General features: G+C 43.1%; 2 protein-coding genes across 3 annotated transcripts in view; one reads left to right on the forward strand and one right to left on the reverse strand.

The window, feature by feature from the left end:
- Positions 1-64: 64 nt before the first annotated feature.
- Positions 65-11,056, reverse strand: sgtb (small glutamine rich tetratricopeptide repeat co-chaperone beta). Of its 2 annotated transcripts, none has more exons than XM_053516198.1 (11): positions 11,004-11,056; positions 6,853-6,960; positions 5,790-5,893; positions 5,312-5,393; positions 4,688-4,787; positions 4,503-4,607; positions 4,216-4,354; positions 4,030-4,092; positions 3,051-3,088; positions 2,798-2,881; positions 65-2,278 (listed from the first exon to the last, which is right to left on the reverse strand). In XM_053516198.1, exons 2-11 carry the CDS (start codon positions 6,950-6,952, stop codon positions 2,167-2,169), a joined length of 927 nt encoding a protein of 308 aa, XP_053372173.1. In that variant the 5' UTR covers positions 6,953-6,960; positions 11,004-11,056; the 3' UTR covers positions 65-2,166. The 2 variants fall into 2 exon arrangements, with proteins under 2 accessions (XP_053372173.1, XP_053372174.1); XM_053516199.1 differs by lacking the exon at positions 11,004-11,056 and adding an exon at positions 10,681-10,738.
- A 10,641-nt stretch (positions 11,057-21,697) lies between these two features.
- nln (neurolysin (metallopeptidase M3 family)) overlaps positions 21,698-25,016 on the forward strand; it is an 8,589-nt gene continuing 5,270 nt past the window's right edge. Inside the window, exons 1-6 of the mRNA XM_053515700.1 lie at positions 21,698-22,036; positions 22,134-22,282; positions 22,627-22,731; positions 22,868-22,970; positions 24,487-24,647; positions 24,892-25,016. The exon at positions 24,892-25,016 is cut by the window's right edge and continues 11 nt beyond it. Of these exons, the coding sequence (XP_053371675.1) occupies positions 21,811-22,036; positions 22,134-22,282; positions 22,627-22,731; positions 22,868-22,970; positions 24,487-24,647; positions 24,892-25,016 (869 nt within the window). The 5' untranslated portion in view covers positions 21,698-21,810. The remainder of the gene's footprint in view (positions 22,037-22,133; positions 22,283-22,626; positions 22,732-22,867; positions 22,971-24,486; positions 24,648-24,891) is intronic.

Below are 25,016 nucleotides of genomic sequence, written 5' to 3' on the forward strand. Positions count from 1 at the left end.
GAGTTTAAAGAGGAAACAAACCACTTGGTGGCGCTAAAGCATGCAGGAGAAATCAGACTGAGACAGGAAAGGTCCTGTAAATCTCCCATCCTGTACACAGAGCACTCTGAACACACACACACACACACACACACACAGCGTTCCTCTTCTGAAACTGAACATAAAGCACAGAACGACTGCTTCATTAACACAGTGAGAGCAACAGCGCTCCTCCTGCACGCGGCGGGTGAGGGGACAGAAAGGTGTAGAGAGAGACAGAGAAGAAACAGCAGAAGAGGAACAGAGGAGAAAAATTATATGTATAAAAAAGAAGAACAGACTAAAAAAGTAAGAAAAAGAAAAAATACTGGAGGAAATCACAGGAAGAAGGGAATGAGTGCGGAGAGAAAGGGAAGTGTGAGATTTAGGGAAAGGAACAGGAGAAAAACTGAAAAAGAGGAATTATAGAATGGTAGAATAAAGCAGAGAAAAAAAGAAAGACAGGAAAGAGAATGTGTTTGATGGGAAAATCTTAAAAAGATCATAAACTGTCGCGAGTGAACGTGAGGCCGTCCTTCACATTTCTGTCTGTGTTTGATTCACTTTAATCAGCCAGAACATTAAAACCACCCAGGGTTTGGGTTCCACCCGTGTCACCGAGGCGGCTCTGGACGGGCGGGCCTGTAGGTGGGTCTCTGGGCGGGCCTGTAGGTGGGTCTCTGGGCGGGCCTGTAGGTGGGTCTCTGGGCGGGCCTGTAGGTGGGTCTCTGGGCGGGCCTGTGGTGCCCCTGATCCTCTCAACAGTGTAACTGATAATCAGGGTGTTAATCACTTCACCTGGTGTTAATGTTGTGGCTGATTGGTGTAAATACTGCAGGACAATAAGGTCTACCTCACTAACCGTCATCTCGTTACATTTATTTTATTTATTTTTAATATATCAGCGTGGTTCTGTAGAGGAAATGTGTAAATTAGACGCTCACTGATCAAACAGCGCCTCCTGGGGGTCGACCCACACATGATCCAGTCACTTCTGTTCCCGCTCCAACACACTGACCTGATTAAACAGCGCATTAGTGTCCTTCCTGAGCTCTGCGTGTGTGTGTGTGTGTGTGTGTGTGTGTGTGTGTGTGTTGGAGCAGAATCTCAAAGTGAGTGCAGGAGCAGGTTTGTGTGAATCACTGTGTTAATGTTCGAACACTAGAACACAGAACCTACAGAGCTGTAGATTATCAGCAGGTGAGAAACACACTGACTTGAGATGAATGGAGAATTAACACACACACACACACACACACACACACTGCAGTATGAGCTGAAAGCTCTTTACACCCATACTAACCTTCACACTCACTGCCCTGTGCAGTCACATCTCATCATTAAAGCGTCAGTCTGTAATATGTACAGCGCCCCCTGCTGAGTGTGTAAGGAACTGCACTGAACATAACTCTCTTAGTTCCTCCCAGTTCACTCCTATATGATTCTTAAGTTTCCTTTTATTTAAAAATAAATAAATCTAAATGTCTGTCATTGGTCGGGGGCGGGGCTAATTCCAGAGGCACAAAAAATATAAACAATCCTGAAATGAAAAACAGAATCCTGGTCATGTCCGTATGTACATTATAAGGTCTGTAGAGACACTCCCCCTGCTCACTACCTAGTGCACTATTTCTGGAGTTTCTTTTCTATTTTGCGGCTAAAGGTGAATAGTTTTTATCCCACAATGCATTGCCGTAGACTGTACACTGAAGGACTCAGTAACAGGATGTGATTATTACAGCAGAGTTTTAAACTTTACACACTGCACCTTTAATTCACTCTTTACAAAGAATAGAAGCAGGAAAAGGAAAACCTCAGCCAATAAAAACGTGTGTTTACGTGTAAGTCACATGGTGCGTCAACATCCAATCACATGCTTTTCTTCTCGTCATGACCCTACTGGTTGACCCTAACAGGCCGCCTGTGATTGGTCAGAATCCTGCTTTTTATTACAGATGGGACGGTGAGATTAGACACAGCTGGAATGAACACCACGTCTAAGTGGGAACCTGGAGAACTCGAGAACCCTATGAGCTCACACTGATGATGGGTTAATGAGGAAAGTCGTGTAGTGTAAAAGTCTGTACATCCGTGCGCTCACGTCCAGGTAAAGTGCCACGCCCTCTCTCTCTCTCTCTCCTCTCAGGATCAGGAGCGTTCCTCAGGACTGCCGCTGAACGACTGGCTGCGGATGTGGTTCCTCAACTGTTCTATCAGCTCGGGGTTCTGCTGCTGAATCTGCTGAGCGAACTGCTGACCGCTGAGAGACAGAGAGACAGAGGAGGCAGGACAGATGGAATGAGAGACAGAAAGAATAAATGTATTTCACAAGATTTAAAGTAACAGCTCTTTGATTTGTAAAAGATTGACAGAAGTGTTAGAAGTCCAGAATTATTCATGTGAATTTATCATTTTAATGGAATAAATATTAATTAATTTATTTCTCAATTTTCTAATTTAGTCGAGTCCAGCTCGGACCCGTCGTGTTAGCTGGACTCGACAGCTTTGCAGGCCGTGAGCTCACACGCCGTGGACTTTTCACACACTCGGTCAGGGAGCGCTGTCACACACTCGCAGGAAAAACACTTTTCGATCCCCTCACTAGTGTGGGTTTGATGATGTGACGTGAAGAGAAGGGTACGACCCACCAACCAATGAACATGTTCTAATGATGATGATTAAAAGTCGACCTCTCCATCTCCTGGTGTTTCGGTGCAGGTGGACGTCACTCAGAGACACGGAGACGTGATCAGATACTGACAGAGGAACAAGGACTTACGCTTCAATAAGACTGGAGAGATCAGACATTCCCCCGACTCCGGCTGCTGGACCTCCCACTGCGTTAGACATCATGCCCGACATCCTAACACACACACACACACACACACACACACACATTCCAACACTTGACTACACCGCTCCCTCTCTAAGTTAGCTGGTCTGGAGTTAGCGCTCATTAGCAAGCTCCCTCCACCTTGAGGATCTGTGTGTGAGAGTAAAGATGATGATGATGATGATGATGATGCACTTACAGCTGCTGGACCTGCTGGTTCTGCATCACGCTGGCAGCCTGGAGAGGAAGAGAGAGGAAATAAACTACAGATGAGACGGAGAACTTCAGGAGAACATCACACAGCGTGCTCGTAGATGTCAATGAGGAGGAGGAGCGTCGGCCTGCCGTCCCAAATCAACCCAAAACCCCAGAGTCTCAGGAAATGAAGACACTTTACACGGATCAGACTCGCTTTCGGACCTTTCTAGAGCTCATGCACTTTCTTTCATCTTCAGTTCCACGTCCTGTTTGTGATATTGTGTTTTGCGTGAGGAACACACTCATGTAGTTTCAGAGGAACACACTGAAGCTGATTCTGAGACGAAGAGACGAAGCTCGACATTCACGCCTTTCTTTCTGGTGAAGCTCAGACGCTTCTGGCGTCACCATTTATTTACAAACTAATCTGAGAAAATTAAGTCAGTTGAGACGTCTCGCGCTGTGTTTATGTTGTGATTTATTAATAATAAGAAGTGAATTACGCGAGTACAGACCGAGCGGTCGGCTCGACTGATCTTATCGTTTAATGAGAAACAGTAGACAGTATAAAGTGTGTATGAGAAGCTTCACCACCACTTTAAATCCACTCACACTTCAGTCTGTACGCGTCTGAGAGGTCAGAAGTGAACTCTAGTAGAACTCTGTACAGAACTCCAGACAGCGAGCAGACTGTCGAGCTCTCCGTCTAGCCGCAGCATCATTCAGGTTTCAGGAGGTCACTGTAAGGTCACTGTGAGGTCACTTCCATGTTACTGGACCCCCCCCTTTAACTGACACGAGACCGTTCTGATAAGAGACGTCTGTTCTGCTGTGGAACCACCTGGAGAACCTGGCGATCCAAACACCCCAGGCTCGTCCGTATTAAACTGCGACTCGGCCGTAAAACTAAAGGTCAGTTAAAGACGCGTTTACGGTGTTACAGGAACCATAAAGCTGCTCTGAACGCCGCCGCCGCTTACCATGCTAATGAACGCCGGGTTGTTAATGAGGCTGGCCATGTCGAAGCCCAGTCTGGACACCGTCTGAGGACACACACACACACACACACACACAGTGAATAAACCAGCACTTCAGCTACACACCTGTAGACTGACACCAGCACGTCTCAGCCCTTCAGCTCTCTGCACTCCGTTAGTTTTACTCACAGAACCTGAGGATTCTCTCTTTTTCTGCTCGGCCGTCTTCAGGTTGGATTTGTACGTGTCGTTTTCCGGGTCCAGTACCAGCGCCTTCTTAAAGTAAGTGATGGCCTCCGGGAACTTGCTCGTGGCCGCCAGCGCCAAGCTTCAGACCGAACAACACAGCTGTTAGAGCTTATTACACATCTGTACATCTCCCTTAGAGAGCAGAATAAATCACACACACATCACACCTGCACACTGGAGGTGTGTGTGTGTGTGTGTGTGTGTGTGTGTGTGTGTGAGCTGCTCACCCCATGCGTCCGTACGCTTTACTGTATGTGGGATCGATAGCGATGGCGCGCTCGCAGTCTCCGATCGCTTCCGTGTAATTTCCCAGTTTGCTTTGCGCCGCAGCCCTGAAACACACACATACACACTCTGTCTGAAACTGCTGTGTGTGTGTGTGTGTGTGTGTGTGAGAGAGAGACGTCCTCACCTGTTACAGAAGTAAACTGCATTTCTTTGGTCCAGATGGACGGCCTTTGTGTAACAGTCGAGCGCGCAGCTGTAGTTCTCCTCCTTCATGTGGTTGTTCCCTGAAATACCAACCGTTTATTTTTTATTCAGTTTTATTATTAAACTTTCTTACTGCGGAAAAACCTGAAACATCCAGAGCAACGAGACTTAATGCCTAAAAACTGTTACGCTTTTAATCGTTCGACACCTTTAAAGGAATAAATATTCTGTGTATAAATTACAGAACACAAGAAATGTGCAGAATTAAAAAGGTGTCATTTTATCAGTTCGGCCCAGACGGTGCCGAGGGAACCAAACTCTCCAGGGGAACACATCACATCCTCCGCTGGCTGATACCAGACAGTGAGAGAGGGGAGACTCGATCCCGCTGTAACTGTATGTGTGTGTGTGTGTGTGTGTGTACGTGCTGAGGTCAAAAGTCTTTGTGTAACAGGAAGTCCTCTGTGTTGATGTCACACTCACACACACTCGCACATACTCACACTCTTACACACTCGCACACACACACACAATGTTTTCATACAGAACTACAGTTAGTGTAAATGTGCTGAATCGGCTCGTCTCCTCCGTCTGGTCGTCACACCTTCGTTTTTCAGCTGCTCGGCGCGCTCCATGTCCTCCGCAGACGCAGGCGCAGACGTCTCCTGTGACCCCATGATGTCGTTCTGCACATGTAGAGTTCAATTAAAAGGAGATAAAGAGTGTCTTACAGACAGACACACACACACACACAGGTGGGATATAAAACAAGAGACGAAGCAAGAAATAAAGACACTGAAAGTAAAAAGTGGAAAAACAGAAGAAAAACAGAAGAAAATGATAGGATTCACAGTGTGTGTGTGTGTGTGTGTGTGTGTGTGTGTGTGATTATTCTCTGTAAGAGCACACCCTTTATCTTATGTTAATTGTGTGTTCATAACTAAGTGTAACTGTGTGTGTGTGTGTTAGATAAATAGATATACAGTTGGATGGATGAACAGACGGATGGGTCAGTAGATGAAAGGATTTAATACTGTATGTAGGTAGGTTTATGGACAGATGGACAGGTGATGGTGTTTGACCTTGAGAAGGGCATTAAGGAAGATCTCCCTGAGAGGTTGAGGAGCCGCGAGCTGGCCGTCACTGGAGCTGATCTTAAACGTCGTCTCTAAACACTGTATCGCCACTGGAAGAGAACAAACCAGAGACAGAGAGACACAAGAGAGAGAGAGAGACACACATATAGAGAGAGAGAGAGAGAAATAGACAGACAGAGAGAGAGTTTCTGGTGAACACACAGGGACGTTTATCTTCTAATCCCAGAGCCTGAAGGGTTAAAGACTAAAGTGCCGCTCCAGGTCACATCCCGCGTGTCCGAGGCGACTTTAATGGCGTTCGGTCTTCAGTCTGATTCTGTGACTGAGTTATAATGTGGTGTTGAGATTCAGGATGTGTGTGTGTGTGTGTGTGTGTGTACACACTAGGGCTGCATGATATTAGGGAAATATGCGATATGCAATATTGTTGTTGAATATTGCCATAATGATATTTCTCGAGATTAAACATTTCCCCAGAGAAATGCACTTATTATTATTATTTATTTATTTATTTATTTTAAGTCATTTATATATGTAATGATTATACTAAAATAAACAGGTAATAGATACTCGTCTGATGTAATTAAATCTAATTCAGGCTAAAAAGAAACTACATTTATATATGTATATGTCAAGGAAGTTGCAAATATTTCGACTTTAAAACACTATGAATGACTTTAAACCCTGGGCAGATTTTCTGATTTCTGCTTTGCTGTTACCATCGACCTGCCAACACACTGGGAATTACTTTCAAACCTTACTTTTTATTTACGTGTAACTACACACTCATCAGGAGTGTCTTAAAACAAAAGCATCTTTTAAACTAAATATTTCCTTTGGATTATTAAACAAAAATAAATAAGAAAATACTATTAAGTGTAAAGATATAAGTATAAAGATATAAGCGAGTATAAAGATAGTAAAGGCCCGACTGATCGGTCAAATTTGGACACAAATGCTTGGCACATAAATAAAATTTCATTTTATGAAAATATCATGCAGCCCTAACGCACACACACACACACACACACCCTGAGGCTGCCGTTACCTTCCAGACTCTCCTGCTCGTCGGAGCCGAGTGACCCTGAGCGCGTCTGCTCTCGGAGGAACTGCACGATGGAATACGCCAAGCGCTTCTCCACCGCCATGCTGAACACTGAGGAGGAAATAACAAGACCAGAATCAATCCAACACTGAGGAGGTGCTGGGGAGAACGGCTCTCACACCCACAGTTTCTCTAAAACCTCTCCTCACTGCTCCACTCCACTGTGTGTGTGTGTGTGTGTGTGTAATTGGAAGTTTGAATCATTTTAGTGACTCGATTCGTTAAATCTTGTTCATCAAAATGATTGTTTTTGTCATTCAGTTAATTTTGTTTTTTTTCTCTTTTTAATTTATTTTTAAACTTTACAGAAAAAAACACAAGAAAACACAACAAAAGAGAACACAAAACCACACCCCCCCTTCCCCCCCAACACCAGACAAACACACGGATGCCATAACAATCAGATGTCCATAAATAAAATAATAATAAGTAATCTTCACACACACTTCCTTTACGGTACTATCTTATCTGCGTTTATAACCTCAGCAAAAGTTAAGAAACGCTGCAAATACTATAAAATGTGCCAGTAGACCCTCTAACTGTGTACCTAATTTTCTCCAGTTTAAGACAGTACATCACTTCCCTTATCCAGTGGCTAAATGTTGGTGGATCAGGATCTTTCCACTTAGTCAAGATTAATCTCCAAAAGGGAACAGAAGGCCAATATTTTAATTGTCCCTTTGGTTAAAACTGGTATTTTCTGGAGGCACACCAAACAATGCAACAAATGGAGTTGGCTCTACTGTCTCTCCAAATACTCCAGAAAAAGTCTCAAAAATATTGGTCCAGAACATGTAGAGTCTTGGACAAGTCCAGAACATATGCAGCAGAGTTGCAGGAGCCTGTCTGCATCTGTCACATGTGGTGTCTATATCAGTTCTAATCTTAGAGAGTCTGACTTTTGACCAATGTAGACGATGCACAATCTTAAATTGTATTACAGCATGTCTAAGGCAAATGGATGATGAGAAGATTCCCTGTATTATTCTGTGCCAGATTTCCTCTGAAATTGGTTCATCTAAATCTGTCTCCCATTTATTTCTGAGTAAGTCTAAGGGTGTTAAATCATACATATTGAGTATTTCATAAATCCTGTGTATAGTTTGTTTTTGGACTGATTTATATTCAAATAATGAATCTAATAAAGAAAGTGGAGGGCATGATGGGAAATTATTAGAATTCAATGCCACAAAGTTCCGAAGCTGCAAGTACCTATAAAAATGTGATTTGGGAATGTCGTATTTCTGCACCAACTGTTCGAAGGATGCAAAATTTCCATCAATATAGAGTTCAGACAGTGAGACCAAACCCTTTCTAGCCCAAACTTTAAAGGCATCATCCATCATAGACGGAACAAACATGTCATTTTTATCAATTGGGGCAGCCTGTGGTAACTCCTTAAGGGAAAACGATAATCTGAATTGATTCCAGATTTTAACTGAATGTATAACAACTGGATTAGAGGTCAAACTAGAGATTGGTTGAATAAATGGTATTTTAGAACACAATAATGTTATTAGAGAAGTGGGCCTAACTGAAGCCCCCTCCAGAATTGTCCAAACAGAGGGATTAATGTCATTATTTAACCAGAACAACAGTGCTCTTATATTGGCTGCCCAGTAATAATACATGAAAGTTGGAAGTGCCATCCCTCCTTTTGCACGAGGTCTCTGCAGTATACTTCTTTTAATTCTTGGTGTTTTTTTGTTCCAAATAAAGGTTTAAATCTGATTATTTAATTTGGAGAAGAAAGATTTTGAGCTTAAAGATGACAGACTGACCCCATCACCAACCAGCATTAGTTCACTTTTCTGGATATTAACTTTATAGCCAGATATTTTACCAAACTCTGTAAGTAGAGTCACTAACTTAGGTAAGTTTGTCAGGGGTTGTGACAATTATAATAACATGTCGTCTGCATAAAGCGACACCTTATGTTCCAGTCCTGCCTGTTGAATACCCTGGATATCGGCTCTTTGTCTCAGAGTTAAAGCAAGTGGTTCCATTGCGACTGCGAATAGAAGTGGAGACAGAGGGCATCCCTGCCTCGTGAAATAAGCAGATATGCTGTTATTAGTAGCACAGCGGCTAACGGAGACGTGTATAAAAGTTTTATCCATGAAATAAGCTCACGACCAAATCCAAACCTCTCCAGAGTATTAAAAAGAGTTCTTTTTCTTTTTTTGATCAGAAGTAAAATAAAATATTACAATTTCAATAAACAGACCCCCAAGGACCGGAGGACTCGGAGTAGAAGCGTCACTGAGGAAGAATCGCTCAGTTCTGTTTCCTCTACAGAACCCGCTGAGGGTTTGGGATGATTTGCGCGTACGCGGCCGAGAGAACACGAACGGATCACTCTCCGAGATACTCGCTCATCTGAGTCACCAAACGTTTATGAACGACCCATCACTAGTGTGTGTGTGTGTGTGTGTGTGTGTGTGTGTGTGTGTGTGTGTGTGTGTCACCACAGGTCAATACTGCTCTGCATGCTTACTATCGAATACACGGTTCAATACACACCATACGGTCTCATACTTAGCTTGCTTCAACTTAAAGAGACGAACTGGTCCTTTAAAAACACAGACACTAACACTGCTGACTCACACACACACACACACACACACACACACACGGACACCACGTCATGTTCCATACATCATACTGTCATATGTTTAATTCACACATTGCAACTTTTGTAAATTGTCTGTTGTTTATTTGTTCACTTCTGTCAAATTATTATATTTTACATCTACATTCCTCTCAGAGCCTCTTCTCTGTCTCCCTGTCTCTCTCTCTCTGTCTGACTCTCTCTGTCTCTGTGTGTGTCTCTCTCTCTGTCTGTCTGTCTCTTTGGTCTCTCTCTCTCTCTCTCTGTCTCTCTGTCTGTCTCTCTCTCTCTCTCTCTCTCTCTCTGTCTCTCTGTCTCTCTCTCTCTCTGTGTCTCTCTCTGTGTCTCTCTGTCTGTCTCTCTGTCTGTCTCTCTCTCTCTCTGTGTCTCTCTGTCTGTCTCTCTCTGTCTGTCTCTTTGGTCTCTCTCTCTGTCTCTCTCTGTGTCTCTCTGTCTGTCTCTCTCTGTCTGTCTCTTTGGTCTCTCTCTCTCTGTGTCTCTCTGCTGTCTCTCTCTCTGTGTCTCTCTGTCTGTCTCTCTCTCTGTCTCTCTCTCTCTCTGTGTCTCTCTCTCTCTCTCTCTCTCTCTCTCTGTGTCTCTCTGTCTCTCTCTCTCTCTGTGTCTCTCTCTGTGTCTCTCTGTCTGTCTCTCTGTCTGTCTCTCTCTCTCTCTCTCTGTGTCTCTCTGTCTGTCTCTCTCTCTGTCTGTCTCTCTGTGTGTGTCTCTCTCCGCTCTGCTACAGTCCTGTAAGTGTTTCACTGCATGTCACACTGTGTATGGTCATGTACAGTATATGACATATAACATTTGAATATGAAACAGATGTTTGAACAGCTGTGTGTGTGTGTGTGTGTGTGAGATGTACCTGCAGATGTATATAACTACATATGCATGCACACACACACACACACACACACATTATACCAGCCAGGTAGCTGACTGATCACGTGCATCAGAAACACAAGACTCTTATTACACACAGACATATTATTGTTATTATTATTATTGTTGTTGTTATTATTGTTATTATTATTATTGTTGTTGTTATTATTGTTATTATTATTATCGTTATTAATATTATTGTTATGATGATGATGATTATTATTATTATTAAATTATTAATTATGAATAAATTATTATATATTTTTATAGAAACACACCTTCTGACCCCGAACACGTGATGCACTCATGTGACGTCACTACTCATGTTTCCATCCTGTAATGTGCATCTCGTCATCTTAATGAACACAAAGTGCGCCACAAGGCACCGCGTGCGTCCCCCAGAGGGTGTGTGTGTGTGTGTGAGGATAAAATCATCCGTCACCTCTCTAATACACACACACACACACACACACACAGACTCCGCCCCGCTACACATTCAGCACGAAATAAACCCTAAATCCCCTCAGTGTGATGATGATGATGATGATGATGATGTTGTTGTTGTTGTTGATGTTGTTGTTGTTCCTCCCCGCCCACCTACCTGCACACACTCCTCCAGCTGCCCCGCACTCTCCCGCACAGCGCGGCCGCACACTGCGCATGCGCCACCTCCACATCAGAGCAGCCGCCGGGAGGGGGGAGGGGGGAGTGTGTGTGTGTGTGTGTGTGTGTGTGTCTCAAATCGGCTCCCAGCCTCCGCCGGAACAAGACAACAAGTCTAGTGAGGAAGAGTCTTTCTAGGGTCCATGAGTTCATCCAGTGGGATTGGAGCCCATGTTCACCCTGACATCATCCAGCAGGTTCACTCATCACTGGATTCATTCACTTATTTATTAACTAGTGATATAACAGTGGGGGAGGGGGAGCGTAGAGGGGAAATCAAATCTCCTCATCTAATCTCCGAGATCGGCTTGGAAGAGGAAGGACAGACGGAAATTATTCTCATCCGCATTCCGTTACATTTCATTTTATTTTTATAGCACGTTTAACAACGTCATGCTGACGGTGCTGAGGGGAAAACTCCCCGAGATGGTCATAGGAAGGAACCGTGAGAGGAACCTGACTCAACAGGGAACCCATCCTCATCTGGGTGATAACAGATAGCAGGGATTGATCTGCACTCATACTGTGTGTTAGGAGGCTGGAGGTTCAGTATAACAGGAGATGTGGAGAAGTTCATATGGAGTCCAGTTGGTTATTGGAGGCTCAGGTAGACTGTAGGGAACTCCAGTCCTGAACTGTCGAGAGACTGCAGTCACGAGTCCTCAGAGAAACAGCTGAAAGCAGGACCAGCTTCATGGCTGGATCAGGAAGCTTTCTCTCTCTCTCTCTCACACACACACACACACACTGCTACCAAACATATCAAAATTCAGCAGTGTTAGGTGTAACATGTTACAAAGTAATGTAAGCGTCAGAGGACTTGGATTCCTTTTTTTGATGTACTGAGTAATCTAATCTAGGGTATCAGTAGGTGAGATGGGGGTATCAGTAGGTGAGATGGGGGTATCAGTAGGTGAGATGGAGGTATCAGTAGGTGAGATAGGGGTATCAGTAGGTGAGATAGGGGTATTAGTAGGTGAGATGGGGGTATTAGTAGGTGAGATAGGGGTATCAGTAGGTGAGATAGGGGTATCAGTAGGTGAGATAGGGGTATTAGTAGGTGAGATAGGGGTATCAGTAGGTGAGATAGGGGTATTAGTAGGTGAGATAGGGGTATCAGTAGGTGAGATAGGGGTATCAGTAGGTGAGATAGGGGTATTAGTAGGTGAGATGGGGTATTAGTAGGTGAGATGGGGTATTAGTGGGTGAGATGGGGGTATTAGTAGGTGAGATTGGGGTATCAGTAGGTGAGATAGGGGTATTAGTAGGTGAGATAGGGGTATCAGTAGGTGAGATAGGGGTATCAGTAGGTGATACCTACTCTGCATTAGTTAACACTGGCAGAGAACTAACAACCATTAAAATCACCTTCATTTGATTCATTTTCAACTGATTTTCAAGCCGTTTAGTTTATTATAAATGTCAGACCTATATTTATAATAGAACATAGATTAATTAATTATTTTACTTATATCATATAATTAAAATAATTAATGAATCTATGTTCTATTATAAATATGTGATATATCATATACAATACAATACTTAGACACACCTACATAACTAATTAATTTGTTCTACATTGCACAAAACAATTACAAGGATGCTGATAGTGATATGAAAAAAACATGAATTATATAAAATAGAGTATATATAAAATAAACAAATTTTATAATAATTAATAAAGGCATGAGTTAAACAAACAAAGCAGAAAACAATCAATTCTGGACTTCCTGACCAACAGACTTGAGAATGTTAGGATGGGGAACCGAACATCTGCATCTAGGCAGAAATTAAATCATCATAAATCGTCCAAATCTCAAATGATTTCTCCTAGTTTTTTGGTTTGTTCCAACTGACAGACATGTATTTATGATCGAGTCCAGAGAAAAGTGAAGCTTTTGATATTAATCTACTTCAAACTTCGGTGTAAGTTTCGGTTCAAGTTAAAATGAACTATAGTTACTGAGCTTAGCCTAGTCTACTGCACACCACACGCCTACAATGGTGTGATATCCATCCTTACACATACATGGTAATTAAAACATTTAAATTGTACTGGTTTATTTTCTGCATCAGTACTCCTGTAATACACTGACCCAGTGTGAAATGGGTATAGAACACAAAACAAACATAACGTGTGTACGTAGTGTGAAAACACCTTCCAGTGTTAACTACAGATTATTAAATGATTAGACGACAGGGACTTCCGGTTAGCAGCCACATGGAGTAGACGTGTAAGTTAGGTGCTCCGACAATTTTACATTCCTTCACTCCCTTATTCGTTTCTAAATGCTAAACTAAATCTTTAGGATACAATAACTTTGTACTCTTCCCCACGGTTACATACTTTTCACATTTAAAATGGCTACAAGGAGTGTTAAGGCCGGGAAAAAGGACGACACTGTGACCCCTCTAACAGTCGAGGCCATCTCTGCGCTGTTAGATAAACAACGTGAAGCGTTAGTGGCTGAATTTAAATCTTCGTTAAGTTTACTGGAAAGTAAACTGGACCAAATCCAAACCCAAGTAGAGGACCATGGACAGCGCTTACCTTCATTAGAACTCGCTACAGATGACCTGAGCCAGCGTGTGAGCGAGTTAGAGAACATCTGCTCCGGACTTCGGGAAAACAACACTAAGTTAACGGCCAAAGTCGTAGACCTAGAAGGCCGGAGCAGGAGACAGAACCTGCGTGTCCTGGGTCTTCCGGAGGGTACTGAGAGTGGACTCCCTACCGAGTTTTTCTCGAAGTTTCTGTGCGAGGTGTTTGGAAGTGAAACGCTCCCTTCCCCGCCTGAGATTGACAGAGCCCACCGCATACCTGCATCCAAACCCGCTTCAGGTCAGAGACCTCGGCCCGTCATTCTCCGTGTGCACCGGTACCAGGTTAAAGACCTTCTGGATCGGGAGGCTCGGCGGAGAGGGAGGCTGGAATACCGCGGTCAGCAGGTTCGTATCGTGGAAAACTACGCTCCCGAAGTTTTAAGCCAGCGAGCCGAGTATAGAGACGTTATGACTGAGTTATACAACCGTGGACTCCGGCCTTCTCTCCTGTATCCAGCACGGCTCCGGATCACTCTCTCTACCGGACAGAAGAAGTGGCTTCGCTCGGTAGAAGAGGCGCAGAAACACATAGACAGTCTGCCGAAAACTACCTAGTGCATTATAGTTTTATTTCTTTTTAATACTACAATTCTCAGGAAAGTACCCTTTTTAACTTTAAATCCAGCCATTTTTACGTTATTTCCTGGTAAGAGTATTGTGTTAAACATGTGTAGTTGTTGTTGGTTTTCTATTATTATTTTCTCTATTTCTAGTCACGTGTAATTTACATGTTTGTTTATTTATTTATTTTTTTTAGTGTTACAATGTGACGTGGGGGGAGGGGGGTTGTTTTGTGTTTTTCTCTTATTGAGAGATTTCATTATTGGAGTGGGGAAATGTTTTATTTATATATTTAATTCTTAGTTTTTGTAAACTGTGTCGGAGCAGAAGATGGTGTGGTTAGCGGCAGGAAGAGTGGTTAGGTGGAGAATGGAAGGATGGAAGAGCTTGCTGCTTTGTTTCTTAGCAGCTATCTTTGTTTGTTTGGGGGCAGTGGGGTGTGTGGGGGAGTGGTGTGTGGGGCAGGGGTGGGGGTTCTCCAAAGCCAGTATTGTGTTAGTTCAGTATACACAGTGTATCTTTAATAGTTTGCTCTGTGTTTTACACTTTTGTTTTAAGGCTGACGCTAGGAATTTCATTATTATTTATGTTTATCTACCTGCATCTCCTCTCAGGGAGAATGAATAGTTCTTTAAACTTTGTGAGCTGGAATGTTAAGGGTTTAAACCATCCGGTCAAAAGAAGGAAGGTGCTCTCACACCTTAAACAACTTAACACTGCCATCGCATTTTTACAAGAAACTCACATTCGCAGTTCCGATAATTCTCGTCTTATGTCGCGTTGGGGAGGGCAGCACTACCACTCGACCTTTCAGGCCAAAGCTAGGGGTGTCTCAATTCTCATTAATCCAAACATTTCTTTTGAGCAGCATAATATTATTGCAGATATACATGGTCGTTATATCATTGTTTCAGGGAAGTTATTTAATACTAATGTAGTGTTGGCTAATTTATATGCCCCTAATTACGATGACGTTTCCTTCTTTGAACATTTCTTCTCTGTTCTACCAGATCTGAGCTCATACTCTCTCATATTAGGGGGAGATTTTAACTGCTGTTTAGATCCATCACTTGACAGGTCATCTCCCAATCCTATACCTCTGAGTAAATCCGCCACGCTACTTCAGTCCTATCTTTGCAGTTTTGGTATCTCTGACATATGGCGCTTCCTTAATCCAAAAAAGAGAGAATACTCCTTTTTCTCACATGTTCACCATACTTTCTCCAGAATTGATTATTTCTTTTTGGATAATCAACTGATCCCCATGGTTAGCTCCTGCGCTTATCAGAGCATTGTGATATCGGATCATGCACCAGTTGTTATGTCTATAAAGCTCCCCAATCTTCCTCAAATTAATAAACATTGGCGCTTTAATTCTTCATTATTGATAGAGAATGATTTTAAAAAATTTATGGAAGACCAGATAGTTTTTTTCTTGAACACAAATGAAACACCTGAAGTGTCATGTTTAACTGTTTGGGATGCTCTAAAAGCCTACCTCAGGGGACAGATAATTTCGTATACTGCAAATATGAAAAGGAAGGCATATAAAGAACGAAAAGATTTGACCAACCAAATTAAAGAAATCGATCAGCAGTATGCTCTATTTAAAAACCCTGATCTGTATAAAAAACGCATAGAATTGCAAACTAATTTTGAACTCATCTCGACGCATGTAATCGAATGCCAATTATTAAAGAGTAGGAGCCAATTTTACATTCATGGTGATAAATCTGGGAAACTTTTAGCTAATCAGTTAAGAGGTTTTAGAGCACAACAACACATTACAAAAATTCAGATGGAGGATGGTACCATTACTACCGACCATTCTAAAATTAATGATGCATTCAAGAATTTTTATTCTCGATTATATACTTCTGAGTTTCCAAAGGACTGTAATTCACTTGAGAATTTCTTGAATCAACTAGATATCCCAACACTGTCCCCTGATTTTAGATTAAGATTAGAAGAGCCCATATCACAAGAGGAGATTAGTTCCGCTATCTCATCATTGCAATCTGGTAAGTCCCCGGGTCCTGATGGCTTCCCTGTAGAGTTTTTTAAATCTTTCTCCTCATACCTTGCACCACAACTAGCTTTGGTTCTTTCTGAATCTTTTAAGCAAGGTAAGATGCCTGCGTCATTTAATGAGGCTCGCATCACTCTTATAGCAAAGAGAGATAAAGACCCAACAGAGTGCTCTTCATATAGACCAATCTCTCTTCTCAACGTGGATGTTAAAATCCTTGCTAAAGTCTTGGCTCGAAGATTAGAGATTGTTTTACCCTCTATTATATCTGAGGACCAGACCGGTTTCGTCAAAAATCGCTTTTCTTACTCTAACATTCGACGTCTTATGGATGTCCTGTACACACCATCAGAGGGGATCCCTGAGTGTGTCCTTTCTTTAGATGCTGAAAAGGCTTTTGATCGTGTGGAATGGGAGTATTTATTTAGGGCTTTAGAAAAATTTAATTTTGGTCCAAGTTTTATTACTTGGGTTAAATTATTATATTCAAACCCTACTGCCTCAGTTCTGACAAATGCTCAGCAGTCCCAACCATTTAGCCTTCAGCGGGGAACTCGTCAGGGGTGTCCTCTTAGCCCATTGCTCTTTAACCTTGCCATTGAGCCACTAGCAATTGCATTCCGCAGTTGTAGGGATATATCTGGGATTTGGAGGCAGGGAGAAGAACATAAAGTTTCCCTTTATGCAGATGATCTTCTACTTTTTATATCAAATCCAATCTCCTCCCTTCCACCTGTGCTGTCATTGCTTAGTGAATTTAGCTACTTTTCAGGATATAGGCTGAATTTGCACAAAAGTGAACTCTTTCTGCTTAATAATACAGCACTAACAACTGGTATGTACAATTTTCCATTCAAGATAGTGAAAAATCAGTTTACCTATCTCGGTATTACAATCACAAGGAAACATAAACACCTTTTTAAAGAAAATTTTACTAGGTTGTTAACCCAAACTAAAAAGGACTTGGAAAAATGGTCACCACTGTCCATGTCCCTGGTGGGCCGCATTAATGCCATTAAAATGAGTATTCTTCCTAAATTTTTATATCTCTTTCAGTCTGTACCTGTTTTCATTCCCAAATCTTACTTTGGTGCTTTAGACTCAATTATATCCTCTTACCTTTGGAAAGGTAAACATCCACGATTAAATAAGTCCCTACTTCAAAGATCTAAAAGAGACGGTGGCATGGCTTTGCCTAATTTTCGCTTTTACTACTGGGCAGCAAACATTCGATCTGTCATCTTTTGGGCATATTTTCATAACCAACCTAATCGGCCTGCCTGGGTGGAAATGGAGATAAAGTCTGTCAAAAATCTCTCTGTCTCTGCACTCCTTGGATCTGCACTCCCCATCCCCTCAATAAAATTAATCAATAACTCAGTTGTTAGGCACACCTTGAGAGTATGGGCTCAGTTCAGAAAGCACTGCGGTCTTCTGGGCTTCTCTCTGTCCAGTCCTATTGTCTCTAACCATCTCTTCCAACCCTCCTTACATGACTCAGTGTTTCAGGAATGGTACAACAAGGGTATCAAGCTTTGCAAAGATCTGTTTGTTGACCATAAGTTTGCATCGTTTGAGCAGCTTTCTGAAAGGTTTAACCTACCCAATTCAAACTTTTTCAGATACCTGCAAGTAAGACACTTCATTCGCTCTTTAATACCGAACTTCCCTGAAGCTCCTGCTGCAAATATTATAGATAATCTCCTATGTTTGTCCCCGCTGCGTAAAGGCCTAATATCCACTATTTATGGTGGATTGATGGGTTTGAGTTACACCCCTTTAAGTAAAATTAAAACTGCTTGGGAGAAAGATTTAAATCTCTCGTTGTCAGATGATACTTGGAATTCAATTCTTAAACTTGTCAATTCAACTTCCTTATGTGCTCGCCACTCTTTATTACAGTTTAAGGTTGTACACAGGGCTCATTTCTCCAAACTTAAACTTTCCCGTTTTTACCCAGACATTGATCCTTGTTGTGAGAAATGTAAAAGTGGAGAGGCGTCTCTTATTCATATGTACTGGACATGCCCGAATTTGGAAAAATTCTGGAGGGATGTTTTTAAAACCTTGTCGTACATATTGAAATGTAACCTTGAACCAGATCCTCTGATCGCTCTCTTTGGTGTCACTGGAGAGGAAGACAAGCGTTTAACTCCAGCTAAACAGCGTTTGTTATCTTTTGCGACACTCCTGGCCAGGCGTTCTCTTTTATTCAAATGGAAGGATGCCACTTCACCCACTCACGCCCAGTGGCTCAGAGATATTATGTCTTGTCTGTCCCTGGAGAAGATCCACTACTCAATCCATTATCCAGACTTAAAATTCCAACAGGTGTGGGGGCCCTTCCTTCGCTTTTTTCATATACATCTATAGTTTGATTCCTTTTCTATTTAATCGTTTGTTTGTTTGTTCTCTTTTCTCTTTTTGTTGTTGTACACAAAACTAAAAGACTTCCAGCTCCAGGTTCTTTTTTCTTTTTTTAGTTTCTCTCCTTTGTTGTGCCTGGCGTCTAGCCTTTCCTTGTACTTGTAAAGCTGGCTTGGAGCTAGGGAGGGGTGGGGTGGGTGTTATAGGGATTTATAAGGAGGTTTTTAACATTACATGTCTACCCTGTAATATCCCTGTTATAAAATCAATAAAAATATTGTTGAAAAAAAAAAAAAAAAAAATGATTAGGCTGCAGGATGTAACCCAGGTCCGGCGTCTTCACAGTGGATCAGAACCCCGGGACACTGGGGCGCTTCCTTCAGATCCCCGGGCCAGGAAGGCGGCGGTGGGGACGTGTGTTTAGTAGACATGGGTATCTATACTGACTAGTAGGCATCTAGTGTTAGTGTTAGAGCAGGAGTGTGCACTGAGTGTCGGATTGTGACGCACCCAGCCTGACCCTGCTCAGAGTGGCGCACGTGGTGGTGGCGGTACAGAGTCACGTGGTGCTGGTGGTGGCGGTACAGAGTCACGTGGTGGCGGTGGTGGCGGTAGCGCGCGAGGCGCTGCAGTATGATTCCCCTCAGAGCGACCCTGAGCAGAGCCGGAACCGGGACCAGGTACAGTACGGAGCTCTGGGGCACAGTGTGTGTGTGTGTGTGTGTGTGTGTCTCTAACCCCGTTCGCTGGCCTGGATTGTTGTGGGTTTGTCCTGATCATTTGACGTTTCAGCGCACAACACGTGGGACGTGACCCAGAGCCGCTCCTTTTCCATCTCTCGACCAATCAGAGGGCACGTGATCAGTGTCTCTACTGTCAATCATATCGGCTTTTAAACCAGCGCACGAGCGCGCTATAATCCTAGACATCATCATCATCATCATCATCATCAGGTGTGTCTGAGAACCGACTGAACCGGATCGGAACCAGCGCGATGATCTCATCTTAGACCCGTTCACACTGCAGCTCTGTGATGCCACGTGTTCTTTATGACTCGTATCTGATCCACGTGTTCACACTCACCATACCATCTGCACACACACACATCACACACACTTAAAGGGAGGCTCCTGCGGTACACACTCGCCCAGACAGACGGAGGTGAAGTCTGTTTAACACTCTGTGATCCACACACACACACACACACACACACACAGGTCACGGAACTTCTCCATGGCTTTAAAACGGAGGAGGAGAAGAAAAACATCTGTTCATTCACCAAATACTGAGTTATTCATGTTATTTAGGGGGGAGGGGGAGGGGGGGTCTCACTGCTTTTCCTCTTCCATCTCACCTGTGATGTTATAACTCCACACACACTTCCAGCGGACAATAACATTACGTCATTAAACCGAGAAGAAGCTGCAGTTTTAATGACGTACAGAACAACAATGACTCAGAAGATCCGATCTGTCTGTTTACACCACAATCACATCAGCACATGTCTGATTTATATCTGATTTATATCTGATTTATGTCTGATTTATATCTGATTTATATCTGATTTATTTCCACATATGAAGGAGGCCTGAAACCAATCTCGAAATATCAGAATGCATGTGTTTCTTTCCTGTTTACACCGACATAGAACATATCGGATACGTATGTGTCACATATGAGCTAAACATCGGAATTTGGTCACATTTACCCGACAGTGTGAACGTAGCCTTAGATGTGTCAAGCGACGTATGAAGAACGGACCCCCATAGCCACACACACTCACACACACACACACACACACTCACACAAGCACATGAGTTTAAATGTTAAATCTAATAATAATCTGATCTTTAATGTAATCAGTGATATTATTATTATTATTATTATTATTATTATTATTATTTGGGGTTGAAGCCCACGTCCATGTCTGTGTGTCTCTCTGTACAGCAGAACTCTCTGTCTAACTTATTAATACAAAGAAATCCCATTCTGTAAGGTTGAGTATCTTACGCCTTGTTTACACTAAGTTGTCCTTCTTTGGTGCTCAGACAAATACACTCCCTGTTCGGTAATCGGAGAGTGAATCACAGATGAGAAATGGAAAAAGTAGATCAAAGGATAAAGATGAAGTTTTGTCTTAAAACCACTCCAGCGTGTTAAAATTCACTTATACCACTTCAGCGCTGTTATTTCAGCCAAAGTGAAAATATGAACTAATCCCAGTCAAAATATTCACTTTATCTTTTCTAATTAATATCTATTGGTGCAGGTGTTTGTTTACATTGAGACAGTAGCGCATTAGTAGATTATTTTACAGTAGATTATTAAATCCCACACATAACTGTTCATAACATCACTTTTACTCCACATTTAGATTCACTGATGGTGCAGATTAAACTTCAGACAGAGATCTAAGGACTGCAGGAGATTCAGTAACGTCTAGACAGACAGTTTGGTGTGATGCTGTGACAGACGGACAGACAGACAGACAGACAGACAGATCTCACTGATGGTGCAGATTAAACTTCAGACAGAGATCTGAGGACTGTAATAATAACTCTCTTTTAGTTGTGGTGTACTCCACTCCCTCTCTGATCTGACTGTCCTCAGTAGTGGGCGGAGCAGGGCGTGGCCACCGTGTTCTACAGGTCTCGGACTCGTGAGTGACGTGTTCGTCGAGAGCTCGTTTGTAGACTCGGTGGTTATTGCTGTACTGTATTACTGCACTAGCTACTTGATTGTGTCTGCTGCCTGCGGAGTGTACACTTCACATAGGGATCTCTATTATTATTCCCTCTAAACACTCCCCCTCCTAAACCATCACACACAAACACACACACACACACCTGACCAAAACTATAGATGTGCGATAACTATGAAATTATTAGGAGAAGCTCCAGCGGGCAGGAGACACGCCCTCCTCTGAAGATCTTCTTTCTCTTCATGGAACTGTTTAACGGATAAATGAATGAATTCTGGGTCACAGTTTGATGATCTACACCGTTAACTAGATGGACAGATGGAGGAGTGTGTAATGACAGTGTGATCATGTGATCCTAATGTAGTGATCATGTGATCCTAAATAAACTCTAAAGGCTTGTGTTGTTCTAATGGTGTGTGAGGAGTGTAAAGTGACTCTTCTGTGTTTTTCAGAGTGTTTAATTTCCACTGGAGGCTCAGGATGACTCTCCCTGACACTCACACTCCAGCTAAAAGCTGTTGGAGTTCCTGTGAGAACCGGGCCGAGCTGAGGTGGGACCTGAGCCCGGAGCAGATCCGGCAGGGGGCGGAGCGACTGATGCAGAGGATACGGCGCGCGTACGACTCGGTGGCGAGGGTGGAGCCGGAGATGGTGCGTTATGAGAACACGCTGCAGGTTCTAGCAGAGGCCAAACTGGATTACGCTGGTGAGTGTGTAAGCAGAATACACACACACACACACACACACACACACATTGCTCCATCCCCTCGAGACTGACCCGTGACTGTGTGATGTCCTCCCAGCGTCACGTCACATGCTGGACTTCCCTCAGTACGTCTCCCCGTGTAGACACGTGCGATCTGCGAGCACTGACGCGGACAAACGCCTGTCTGAGTTTGACGTGGAGATGAGTATGAGATCAGATGTGTTCCACAGACTCACAGCACTGCAGGTGAGATCACACACACACACACACACACACACACACTGTAAAATCAGCAGTGCTAAGATAAAGTAGCAAACATTACACACCAGGTGTGTATAAAAATAAACGACACGTGAGATGGTTGGTTCCCCACCCGAGTATTTACTCCATCACTGTGTGTGTGTGTGTGTGTGTGTGTGTGTGTGTGTGTGTGAGATTATAAACTCTGACTGTGTGACTGCGGTTTGGAGGCTGAGCAGCGTCGAGTCGCTCCTGATGCAAAGCTCGCGACTAACGAAAAACTAATCATGAACATTTATTGAACAGACTTAAATAGAGCTCTGTGTGTGTGTGTGTGTGTGTTTTCACAGGAGAGACGGTGTAATGATTTATTGCCCGAGGCGAGGAGGTTTATGGAGCGTCTGATTAGACTGGGGAGGAGACACGGGCTGCACCTGTCTGCTGATGTACAGGAGGTGTGAGATTACACACACCCGAGTCTCTGTACAACATCCAGATCATTAATCTTCACACACTGACACAGAATGTGTGCTGCACTCCAGTCGTGTGTTTATTGTTCTCTTAGAGTTCTGTTTCTCTCTTATTACGCAGGAGATCAAAAAGCTTTCTACAAGAATAAGTGAGCTGTCGATAGATTTCCACCGCAACGTGAACGAAGAAAACACAGAGCTGATGTTCTCCTCAGAAGAGCTGGGTACGTGATCGGTCTGTGATCGGTCTATAATTAGTCTCATTAGTCTGTGATCGGTCTGTGATCGGTCTCATTAGTCTGTGATCAGTCTGTGATCGGTCTCATTAGTCTGTGATCGGTCTATAATTAGTCTTATTAGTCTGTGATTAGTCTCATTAGTCTGTGATCAGTCTGTGGTCGGTCTGTGATCGGTCTATAATTAGTCTCATTAGTCTGTGATTGGTCTGTGATCGGTCTATAATTAGTCTTATTAGTCTGTGATCGGTCTGTGATCGGTCTGTGATCGGTCTATAATTAGTCTCATTAGTCTGTGATCGGTCTGTGATCGGTCTCATTAGTCTGTGATCAGTCTGTGGTCGGTCTATGATCAGTCTGTGATTGGTATGTGATCGGCCTGTGATCAGTCTGTGATCAGTCTCATTAGTCTGTGATCAGTCTATAATTAGTCTTATTAGTCTGTGATCGGTCTGTGATCGGTCTCATTAGTCTGTGATCGGTCTCATTAGTCTGTGATCGGTCTATAATTAGTCTTATTAGTCTGTGATTAGTCTCATTAGTCTGTAATCAGTCTGTGATCGGTACGTGATCGGTCTGTGATCGGTCTATAATTAGTCTCATTAGTCTGTGATCGGTCTGTGATCGGTCTATAATTAGTCTGTGATTGGTCTGTAATTGGTCTGTGATTAGTCTGTGATCGGTCTATAATTAGTCTCATTAGTCTGTGATCGGTCTGTGATCGGTCTCATTAGTCTGTGATCAGTCTGTGATCGGTCTATAATTAGTCTGATTGGTCTGTAATTGGTCTGTGATTAGTCTGTGATCGGTCTATAATTAGTCTCATTAGTCTGTGATCAGTCTGTGATCGGTCTCATTAGTCTGTGATCAGTCTGTGATTGGTCTCATTAGTCTGTGATCAGTCTGTGGTCGGTCTGTGATCGGTCTATAATTAGTCTTATTAGTCTGTGATTAGTCTCATTAGTCTGTAATCAGTCTGTGATCGGTACGTGATCGGTCTGTGATCGGTCTATAATTAGTCTCATTAGTCTGTGATCGGTCTGTGATCGGTCTATAATTAGTCTGTGATTAGTATGTGATCGGCCTGTGATCGGTCTGTGATCGGTCTATAATTAGTCTCATTAGTCTGTGATCGGTCTGTGATCGGTCTCATTAGTCTGTGATCAGTCTGTGGTCGGTCTATGATCAGTCTGTGATTGGTATGTGATCGGCCTGTGATCAGTCTGTGATCAGTCTCATTAGTCTGTGATCAGTCTGTGATCGGTCTCATTAGTCTGTGATCAGTCTGTGATTGGTCTCATTAGTCTGTGATCGGTCTCATTAGTCTGTGATCAGTCTGTGATTGGTCTCATTAGTCTGTGATCAGTCTGTGGTCGGTCTGTGATCGGTCTATAATTAGTCTTATTAGTCTGTGATTAGTCTCATTAGTCTGTGATTGGTCTGTAATTGGTCTGTGATTAGTCTGTGATCGGTCTATAATCCTGTGTGGTGTCTCCTGGTGCAGGTGGTCTGTCTGAGACTTATTTAAACGGCTTGGAGAGGGCGGAGGACGGGCGGTACAGGGTGACGCTGGCGTATCCGCACTATTTCCCTCTGATGAAGAGATGTCACGTTCCCGAGACCAGGAGGAAGATGGAGGCGGCTTTTCACAGCAGGTGTAAAGAGGTGAGAGCTGGACGGTTACACAAACCCGATCTGTTACACCAACCCGATCACCTGATCAATAACTCTAACCTGATCTGTTACACCAACCCGATCACCTGATCAATAACTCTAACCTGATCTGTAACACTAACCTCATCTGTTAAATTACCCTGATGTGTTACACTAACCTAGGCTAAGTGTGTGTATGTGTATGTGTATGTATGTATGTGTGTGTGTGTGTGTGTGTTGTTGTTGTTGTTGCCAGGTGAATACTGAAATCCTCGAACAGCTGGTGGAGTTGCGCGCAAAGGCCGCTAAACTGCTGGGATTTAGCAGTCATGCTAACTATGTGCTGGAGATGAATATGGCCAAGAACTCCAGCACCGTGTG

Source organism: Clarias gariepinus, chromosome 17 (genome assembly GCF_024256425.1).
Source record: "Clarias gariepinus isolate MV-2021 ecotype Netherlands chromosome 17, CGAR_prim_01v2, whole genome shotgun sequence".
NCBI classification, from domain to species: Eukaryota; Metazoa; Chordata; class Actinopteri; order Siluriformes; family Clariidae; genus Clarias; species Clarias gariepinus.

Coding starts and splice junctions, on each gene's coding strand:
- sgtb (XM_053516198.1), bottom strand. CDS start 6,952: ATGGCGGTGGAGAAGCGCTTGGCGTATTCCATCGTGCAGTTCCTCCGA. Junction 5,394..5,789: donor TCCTTAATGCCCTTCTCAAG/GTCAAACACCAT, acceptor CTACATGTGCAG/AACGACATCATGGGGTCACA. Junction 3,089..4,029: donor ACCCGGCGTTCATTAGCATG/GTAAGCGGCGGC, acceptor CTTCCTCTCCAG/GCTGCCAGCGTGATGCAGAA.